Raw genomic sequence first — 10815 nt, forward strand, 5'->3', positions numbered from 1 at the left:
AGTGGCTAGTGCAGGTATAGTCTCTAGGACCTTCTTTTGTCCTTTTACAATTTCTGTAATGTATAGGAACTCTTTAGTTCCTTCACCCTTGGTTTCAACATGATAACCATTTAATCTTATATCTTTAAAGCTCAATAAGTTTCTCTTAGAGCTGGGTGAGTATAAGGCATCACTTAATTCAATGTGTGTGCCATTAGGCAACAATATGTGAGCCTGGCCGTAGCCCTCTATCAAGTTTGCTATACCCGCAATTGTACTAACATTGGTATTTTTCATGGTGAGGTTTATAAAATATCTTTTATCTCTTAGTATAGTGTGGCTGGATCCACTGTCCACCACTAGTTCACTCATATCCTCAACCATTTCAATATAAAACAACATTTTATGTTTTAATTTAATAAGGCAAATAATTTATAAAATAAATCCTTTAATTTAAACCAAATCAATTATCCAATACATAGAATAAATTAAAGCATAAAAGCATAGAATTAAACCAAAATAAAAACCGAAAATTCATTCATCATCTTTGAGGCAATCGGAAGTCTCTAGGGAGTCATCATTCTCATGATCAAAGTATCCTTCATCATCGAGATGCACAAGGTTGACTTCTGGGTTTTTCTTCAAGATTTCTTGCTCGTACAAACAAGAGAAAAGACTTGCAAATGTTTGAAAGTTTCTTTCACGAATTCGCTGTTGGAGCAGTTTGTCATTGGTGTGAAAGGTTGAGAGTGTCTTCTCTATCAAGTCCTCATCAGTAACTTTGAGACCACATAACTTCAATTTTGATGCTATTGTGAATAGCTCTAAGTGATACTCATCCAAGGATTTGAAATCATGGATCCTTAGGGTTCTCCAATCCTCTTGAGCCTTTGGTAGGAGCACCATCTATTGGTGTCCATATTTGTTTTTCAACTCTGTCCAAAGCTCAAGAGGATCCCCAATAGTGAGGTACTGACCTTTGAGGCTCACATCCATATGGTGGCGTATATACATATACGCCTTATGCTTGTCCTTTTCGGAACACTTATTGTCACTCTCAACGCATCTGTAAAGATCTTTTGCTTTCAGGCTGATATTGGTGTCCAATGCCCATTGCAAGTAGTTTTCACCAGAAGAATTCAGGCTAGCATAGTCTAAGTACTTAAGGCTTGCCATCTGCATAAAACAGAAATAGACATCCGAATGTTAACATGCGATATTTAAGATCGAACCATGCACTTAATCAATAGGGCATGCGGTATTTGAGACCAAACCATGCCTTAGGCTATGCGGTATTTGAGACCGAAACATGCCTTTGCCACTTATGGTTTATGGTTTAAATTCATGCATGCAAGACAACAAAAGCAAATAGACTAATGCATGCAACAATTTTAGATAGGATTTCCTTTTTCTTAAGTTTCCTTTTTGGTTTAGGATTTAATGTTTTAAGACTTTGGATAATTGCTAAATTAATTTAGGAACTTATCCTAATATTTTTCCAATCCGAAAATTTATGTTTTTAAGTCTCTTAACAAAAGTTTAAATTTTAATTCAGATTCAAGCCATATGATCAAGATTTTTAGGGTTTATGCAGCCGAGTTTTACAAGAACAATTTTATGCTATAATCGATTCTATAACACCCTATACGGTTCCTTATGATGCAAGAACAATCAAGTTTATAAACATCCTAGAGCAACTTTTATCAACAATATATCTCTAGCTTCTTATGCATCACAACAAGCAACAATGAACCAAGTTTAATCCATAATATAATTGGTTTTAATTCTCAAGGAATCTAACAACTTAAACATCATGCAATCCGATTTTAAGTTTTAGTTTCTAGAGATCTCAAGCTATGTTGGTTGTGTACTTGTTTGTTTTAGGGTTTAATAGATTTAAAGTCCAAATTCGATTATAGGGTTCTAAGGAGGTTTCGAGTTTCTTTACCTTAACACCAATAGGGTCTGACCGGATATGATCTGGGAGCTAAAGACCTCAGATATCTCACGGACTTCAAACCTCGAACAGCTTCCCGTGAACCGCGAACAGCTTCCTTGCGAACCGCGAACAGCTCCTTGCGCGCGAACTCACCCCCGAAACCGCGAACTACGAACCTCGATAGGGTTTTGAGAAGAACTTGATCACGAGCTAAGGATGCTCGTGGATCAGCAAGAGAACTCGAGACAAAGAGATAAGTCTCGAAGGGGATGAAGAACAAGAGGCGGTTTAGGGTTTTAGGGAAGAAGAGAGAATCGGCGGCTGCCTTAGGGTTTTAGGGTAAGAGGCTATCGTGATGATAACGTGTAATGAATATAGAGTTTAGGGATAAAGCTCTTGTATATTCTTATTAATTAATCCCGAGGTTACACACATATCTATAGTAGAGTAAAAAGCCCTAAGCTTAAACCGACATATGTAAGGAGTTGCCGAGAAGGCTTCGGCTCATGGGCCAAAGGTGTGTGCGGACCGAGCATGGCCGAGAGGCCGAGTCTCCATGGATAGTATATGGGCCGGTCTATTGAGTCCACTAAGTGTTTCACAACAACTTGATCATTATCAAAAAAAATTTAATTTATTTTTTTAACTACTTCATCATCATTATCAAAAAAAAAAATTTAATATCTAAAATATTTTCCATAATTTTAATTTTAAAAATTTTAATTTATTTTCCATAATAAACTACTTCATCATTATCAAAAAAATTTCAATATCTAAAATATAAACAGTTATTTTTAAAAATAATTATCTATCAATGATGAGTTTAATTATTTTGTGTTTATTTTTTTAATGTTTAATTAATTATTAATTAAGGGTATATGTTATTTATTTTATCTTAATTTAATTTTTTAATTATTGATTAATATTATATATAATAAATTAATTCATAATTTTTAAAAAACAATCCAGAAAATTCCGAATATCTAGTTTACATATTAGTTTTAAAAATAAAATCTTCAAATAAATTAATTTAATTATATTGTATTTAGTTTAATTTAATTTGTAATCAAGGACAAAATAGTCATTTAGTTCAGCCCATAAGGGTACATTTCAAAGATTTAAAAGATTTAGTATAGAGTTAAAATTACCTATTAAGATTGAGGTATGTATTCTAATTTTTTCTATAAAAAAACATTCTCTCATATTAGCATTTTTTACTTTCACATTTTCATATTCTCTCATTCTCTTCCACTTTTCTCATTCTCTTATACAATACCTCAAATCATTTTTCGTTTTTTGTTTTGTTTTTGATTTCTTATTTTTGTTGTATGGGTTACAAAAAATCAAATAAAATATCATTGTAAAATTTTAATGCTAAATTTTAACTTTAGAGACTGCATAATATATATTTTACATTGTTCTTATTTTAAAAGATTCATCTCCATTATCTAATTTGGATTATCATCTTATAATTAATCATTCTCTCCTCACCTCCCACCAATATCAAATGTTGTTATATCTCATATGTGTTGTAAGAGTTGGATTATCATATTTGTTTTGTTTATGTTCTTGCATGAATTCAAAACTCATGGTAAGAGTGTGATTATATATTTTACTGGATTTATCTTATATTTTGTTCAATTTTTTTTTTATTGTATTTCTTCCTTCCTTCTTTCTCTTTTTACTATTTTCAATGTTCAATTACATATGTATAATAAAAAATTGGTGGCTATAAAAAAAACTATCGATGCAGATTCAGCAACAAAATTTCAATCAAAGCCCAATGAGGGAATCAATCAAAAAAAATCATCTTCATACATGTATATATTTTATTTTTAAAAGTATGCAATGTTTTAACAAAATTAACTATTATAATCGAATTATTAAATTAAAATTTTTTAACTCTCTCTTACCTCCAATTTATTTTTAAGAATTTGTATACTCATCATTATATTTAGTTCTTCTGATCCAAAATATAATTATATAAAGATCATTATAGTGTTTCTTTAATTCAAAATTTTGTAATTTAACGATTTTCTATATGAAAAACTAATTAATATTCCCATTTCCAAAATCTTACTACAAAGAGGAAATCATTAGAATTTAACCTAGCAATATAGCTTAAATTAAGGTGCATATAAAAAGATTAAAAATTAAATTAATATTTGGGATTTTTAATTGCATTTCATATGATTTTATAGGAAATATATTTAATTGATAATTCAAAAATAATTTTGCAATTTAATTATTAAATGTGTTAGGTAAATTTTGAATATCATAGTAAATTTTTATGATTTGGATAAATAAAGTGTATTATTGACATTTACGAAATTTTTTTGTTATATATATATTTTTAATAAGAATTTCAAAAATACATTTTTTCAATACCAACATTAGAAATACCATTTTAAAAAACTTTATTAAAAAAAATTCTTAGAAAATTCTCATAATTTTATGATTATGAAATTAACTAAAATAATTAACATATGTAATACAACAACCCGCGCATATACGCGAGATATTACCTAGTCTTAGAGCTTGACTGGTTCTCCCGCTAGCTCCCGCAAACGCTGCGTTTGCGTTTGCGGGCGGTTGCTAGCGGTTGGGGCCAATCACACAAATCGCTTCCAATCGCTCCTAACCGTTGAATTCCAAAAGCTGGTTTCCGCAAGTGTTTGCGGTTGCGGACGATTGCGATTGGAAATTTTTTAAATAAAAAAAAAAAAAAGAAAAAGGAAAAAAGAAACCAACGATATATTTTTTTCTATCTTCTTCTATATATGTTTATCACTTTCTCAACCCTGATCAAACCGTAACCCTAGTCTCTCAAACCTCCAAATTATGGCGTCAACCCAAGGTGATGAAAATCAAGATGGAAACGTCAGTATTGAATCTCTTTTATCATTCATTATATGTTATATATGTGTAACTCGTTCTATTTTTTCCATAGCATCATCTTTTTCATTATATGTTATATATTGTTTTGAGTTTGGTGATTGAATATATGTTTCAACTTGTTTTCTCGAATAGAAAATTACCTGGTCAGACGAGATGACTCGTTTGTTATTAGATTTGATCACGCTAGAGAAACAAGTTGGAAATTCCAGAGGCAAAAGTTTGAGTGAGAAAGGAAAAGAAAACGTTCTTACAGAATTTAAAAAGGAATTTCCACTAACCTTAAACTGGAACAAAATTAAGAATAGACTTGATACTTTAAAGAGGCAATATGAACTGTATCGTAAAATCACGTTTGGAGCAACTGGACTCGGAGTTAATCCAAGGACAGGAAGTCTTGATGCCCCTGATCATTGGTGGAAAGATAAAATTAAGGTATGTAACCACATATTTGTGTAATTATTAATTTCTTGTTTTGTATTTTCATTGATTGGAATTTTGTTTTTGGTTTATAAGGCTTATCCTGAAGCTTCGAAACTCCGGTCGCACCCACTGCGGTTTATACCGCTTCTTCATGTGGTCTTCCGAGATGAAACGGTTGTGGTGGAGGAGTCATGGCAACCAAGACGTGGTGTAAATCGTCATGCTCCATTAGTTGACGTAAGTGAGACTGAACGTACAAACGAAGAAGACGAGAGAGAAGATATGATGCGTGAGAACGAACCTCATCATATGGAAACAGAAGACCCAGATTGGATGTCACAAATTCCGAGGGAAAACTCTGCAAATCCAAATTCCGAGGCNGTGTAATTATTAATTTCTTGTTTTGTATTTTCATTGATTGGAATTTTGTTTTTGGTTTATAAGGCTTATCCTGAAGCTTCGAAACTCCGGTCGCACCCACTGCGGTTTATACCGCTTCTTCATGTGGTCTTCCGAGATGAAACGGTTGTGGTGGAGGAGTCATGGCAACCAAGACATGGTGTAAATCGTCATGCTCCATTAGTTGACGTAAGTGAGACTGAACGTACAAACAAAGAAGACGAGAGAGAAGATATGATGCATGAGAACGAACCTCATCATATGGAAACAGAAGACCCAGATTGGATGTCACAAATTCCGAGGGAAAACTCTGCAAATCCAAATTCCGAGGCGGAACCATCATTTGCATCCAAAGAGACATCTTCTATGCACACTCAAGAGAAAATAAGTCAAAACCGAAAGCGTAAACAAAATCCAGTAGACTCGACGCTCGACCGTATTGCTACTACTATGGAAGACCGAAATGATATTCTGGAGCAAATGACAAATGCAAAGTCAAAATCTTAGTCAACAAATTCAACTGAAGAACGAATGGCTCTTGTTGTGAAACATGTGAGGGCAGTACCAGATCTGGTTCCGGATTTGATATTCTAAAACATTTATATTATATATCATATTTATTATGTTCCAACCGCTATTGCACCCGCTGGTCAACCAGTCGTAAACCTTCCGCAAACGCACCAATTTTAAACCGCTACACCAGTCGTTGAAAACGCTTAATAATGCTTAAAACCGCAAACGCCTGCTATCGCAATCTCCTGCAAGCGCAACCGCAGCGTTTGAACCAGTCAGGCCCTTATTAGAAAGTAAACTTTTGAGGAGAGAGTATAGAAAGCTTGAAATTAAGTTTGATTGATTTGCTCTTTTCGTCACTTCAATTTCACTATTGGGGCTTTTTATTAGGCTTTTGGCCTACCGAAAATGATAATTCATGAATCAATACTAATGTAAGTCTTTTGTCCCACATCGGTCACTCTACTCATATGACACGAAATGGAATGTGTATCGTCGAGCTAAATAACGAGAGCTTGTAACCCAAGTGGGGACTGTAAGATGGTGGGACACTGATTCGTTTCCTCAGGTCGGTTCTGGTGTCGGCATGTTCCTGAGCAGCCCAGTCCAAGCTGTGAGTAGTCCGTGTGGGTTGAGCGAATGCTTAGCTCAGGCGGGTTCTAAAGTTGGAGGGCAATGCGTGAGGCTGACTTCACAGAGCAGCGATTACCTCCCGCTTACAGCAGTGGACGGATCACAGCTCAGCGCCGCCCAGAATCACTATGGCCTGTTGGTTCGACCTCAGCTGAACCACCATTTTTTCCAGCTTTTTATGCTTTAAGAGGGAACACAAATCAGACTTCGAAGAAGTCAAAATGACTTTAGGAAAAGAGGAGACTGCAAAAGAGCCATTCAATTGGTAAACCCAAGTAGCAGAGTGTTATGGAGAGTGAGCTCCGAAGAGTATTGTTACAAGCTGACCAACTTCTCTAAGTTGGTACACAACTTCTCTTCTACATTCAATTTCACCACATTGTTTTTAGAAACTTTACTGTCTTTTGCCCTGTTTTGTCAACAAAGAATTAACATCTGATCTTTAAACTTGTTCCTGTAATGCATAGATCTTTAAAGTATCAGACCATTCGAATGCACAGAGCTTAAACTAACTCAACAAGGACTAGTTTCTCTTCTTGGTAATTACATACATGTCTTAGCATATTTGCAGAAAGCTGTAAACTTTGAACGAAGTAAGAAAACTTTAAAGCTATAAGAAAAGTAGGAAACTGCAGCAGAGAGTTTAAGCTCCATTAATGATCAAAGAGAAAGAGGTCAAGAATAAACAACTAAGCGAGAAATCTCAATTGTATCTCCCTCAGCAACACCGTACCAGAAGAATGTCCTAGTTTCGTCCAATGGTTTCTGTTTGTGAACAAAGTAATACCCTTGGGGAGGCAGATGTAACAACCCGTCCCGTGGACCCCACTAGCCTCACTGCTAGCCCGCTAGCCTCACTGCTAGCCCGCTAGCCTCACTGCTAGCCGCTCAAACGGACCCCAAGCTGGCCCTGCAGGGCATCGATCCTAACCCATCACTGTGGAAATCCACATCCACCAGTAGGTTATTGGTGCGCCAGACGTTCCTCGAACCCTGGTCCTCACCCTTTAACAACCTTCCCACATGACAAGCTGTCACCAATTGAGCTGCAGATCAATTAGTGACAGCTTGTCCTGTGGGAAGGTTGTTAAAGGGTGAGGACCAGGGTTCGAGGAACGCCTGGCGCACCAATAACCTACTGGTGGATTGGGATATCCACAGTGATGGGTTAGGATCGATGCCCTGCAGGCCCACCTTGGAGTCTGTTGGGCTGGCTAGCAGTGGGCTAGCAGGGTCCACGGATGGTCCGTTGGGACAGCTAGCGGGGGGCTAGTGGCGTCTGCGGGACGGGTTGTCATGTAAAAATCGATTTTTATTGTAACAACCCGTCCCGTGGACCCCACTAGCCTCACTGCTAGCCCGCTAGCCTCACTGCTAGCCGCCCAAATGGACCCCAAGCTGGCCCTGCAGGGCATCGATCCTAACCCATCACTGTGGAAATCCACATCCACCAGTAGGTTATTGGTGCGCCAGGCGTTCCTCGAACCCTGGTCCTCACCCTTTAACAATCTTCCCACAGGACAAGCTGTCACCAATTGAGCTGATATCCACAGTGATGGGTTAGGATCGATGCCCTGCAGGGCCAGCTTGGAGTCTGTTGGGCTGGCTAGCAGTGGGCTAGCAGGGTCCACGGATGGTCCGTTGGGACAGCTAGCGGGGGGCTAGTGGCGTCTGCGGGACGGGTTGTCATGTAAAAATCGATTTTTATTGTAACAACCCGTCCCGTGGACCCCACTAGCCTCACTGCTAGCCCGCTAGCCTCACTGCTAGCCGCCCAAATGGACCCCAAGCTGGCCCTGCAGGGCATCGATCCTAACCCATCACTGTGGAAATCCACATCCACCAGTAGGTTATTGGTGCGCCAGGCGTTCCTCGAACCCTGGTCCTCACCCTTTAACAATCTTCCCACAGGACAAGCTGTCACCAATTGAGCTGATATCCACAGTGATGGGTTAGGATCGATGCCCTGCAGGGCCAGCTTGGAGTCTGTTGGGCCGGCTAGCAGTGGGCTAGCAGGGTCCACGGATGGTCCGTTGGGACAGCTAGCGGGGGGCTAGTGGCGTCCGCGGGACGGGTTGTCATAGCAGATCTAACTCACCCCTCTTTTGCATCTCAACCAGCTCTTTCGTCAGTTCTTTAATTCTATCATTTGCGTTAACCTCCATTCGAATCTTTCTGGTCTCCTCATATGGTAGCTGCACCATCACTGTTAGCTTCATTGGGCTGGTCTTGATCATCTTCTTCACAGGCACTTGAATGTTCATGACCTCTTTGACTGAGTCTGACGTTGAAGATTGCTCGGTTTGAACCACTTCTTGATTCCTGTTTCTTTTGCTTCCAACAAACGTCACAGGCGGCAAATCTTGAGGGGCAAGTAACTCATCAAGTGAATACGACGGTCGTGATGATCCGTTATCGATTCTCCTTGCCATGATCCTTTGGACAGGGCGATCATGTTGGCTCTTCTTGCAGACCTGTTCCCTAGGCGGCAAAGCTCTATCCCCACCGTAACTGCTCTCTCCAAATGAGTTTGACGGTAATCGAGATTGCTCTGTCTGATGGAACACTTGGTTGTTCTTACCCTGCGGCGAATCTTGAATCCCAAGGAACCCTTTCATTGAGTCTTTGTTGCTCACAACAGGCAAATCTTGATTGTTAACGTACCCATGAATTGGATGTGATGGAGATTGCTCGGTTTGATCGTGGTTGTTCTGATTAGGGTTGTCGTCCGGAGAGATGTAGAGAAAGAGACGAGAGTTTTCTAGGATATGGCAAAATCGTATCTTAGAGTGTTCTTGAAGAACATTGCCTTGGAAGAAAAGGGTTTGTTTGCAAACAGGGATACCTTGAGCCTTCTCGATCTTCTGTTTTATGACTAACAGTGTATCCACCAAATCAACATCAATGGAGAACGATGAGTCACTTTCAGTATCGATGAGCAACTTCATAATCGTATCAATGGTGTTTCAAGATCAGTAGAGATTGGTGAAGAAGAGAAGATACAGAGAGATCAGAAAGTGATGATGATTTGTGAGTTGTGACCAAAGTGTTTATTCGTTAAGTTGGTTTAAATATCACTTACTGAGTTGATCTTAACCGTCAATTTCTCTCCTTACTAATTTGATCGAACGGTTACAATAAGCATTCTTGAAATGGGTTGAAAACCTCCATTTGAAGACCCTCAACCTGATCACATTAAGAAAAAAGAATTATCAAAAATATTTTTCCCTTTAGTAGTAGCTTTTAAGATCTTTCGAAGTGTATAATTTGTGTTAAGCAAGAAATTTCAATAAAGACATTGCAGAGAGTTAAAAGAAGGTATGATGCTTTTGTGTCCCCTAGATTAAGATTTTAGCTTACTTGGAGATTGGTCTTGAACAGGTTTGTTTATTAGATTTGAACAATAGTGTACCATAGGTTTTTTTTTGTTTTTCTTTCTAAAGTGTGTGAAATTAGGAATATTACTAGCCAAAAAAAAAAAAAAAATCTTAATCCAAAAAATTAAGAGCCACCGGAAACACTTCCATTGAAAATCTCAATTGTATCGCCGTGATCAACACGGTGCCACCGGAAAAACCAGTCATCATCCATTACATTCTGTTTGTTTATAAAGAAAGAGTCATCTTGAGGCAGATTTAACTGAAACCTCTGTTGAATCTTAGCCAGCTCTTTCCTCAGCTCTCCAACGTTATCACCTGCGTTCACCTCCACTGGAATCTTCCTAGTTTTTATTAAAACCAGTGGTAAAAGGGTTACGTGAGTCTGTCATACAACATTTTAAGTTTTTAACTACTCTAGAATCTAGATAGATTTATTTCTTGATTAACGTAAACTGGTAAGAAGTTTATTCGTTATATAAACAAAAGCTACGTATATCAATCAATCGGTTCTATGGTGTAGTGGTTAGCACTCTGGACTTTGAATCCAGCGACCTGGGTTCGACTCCCGGTAGGACCTTTCTTTTTCAATTTTTACCACTTTTCTCAATTATTGTTTGTTTGGGCCTTTTTTTTTTTTTTTTTTTTTTTTTTTTT

General features: G+C 37.7%; 1 protein-coding gene and 1 non-coding gene across 2 annotated transcripts; both read left to right on the plus strand.

Annotated features, from left to right (window-relative positions):
- Window positions 4970-6186, plus strand: LOC104715431. Its single transcript, XM_019230244.1, has 2 exons — window positions 4970-5156; window positions 5694-6186. The coding sequence occupies exons 1-2, from the start codon at window positions 4970-4972 to the stop codon at window positions 6140-6142; spliced, it is 636 nt and encodes a 211-aa protein (XP_019085789.1). The 3' UTR covers window positions 6143-6186.
- TRNAQ-UUG lies at window positions 10667-10738 on the plus strand. The gene has a single exon. It is a non-coding gene; the product is annotated as a tRNA-Gln (tRNA).

Source organism: Camelina sativa, chromosome 9 (assembly GCF_000633955.1).
Source record: "Camelina sativa cultivar DH55 chromosome 9, Cs, whole genome shotgun sequence".
Classification (NCBI taxonomy): domain Eukaryota; kingdom Viridiplantae; phylum Streptophyta; class Magnoliopsida; order Brassicales; family Brassicaceae; genus Camelina; species Camelina sativa.

Excerpts from the sequence above, each read along its gene's own strand:
- LOC104715431 (XM_019230244.1), top strand. The coding sequence starts at position 4,970 with ATGACTCGTTTGTTATTAGATTTGATCACGCTAGAGAAACAAGTTGGA. Across the intron at positions 5,157-5,693 it reads GAGGCAATATGAACTGTATC|CTTCGAAACTCCGGTCGCAC; the intron begins GTAAAATCACGT and ends CTTATCCTGAAG.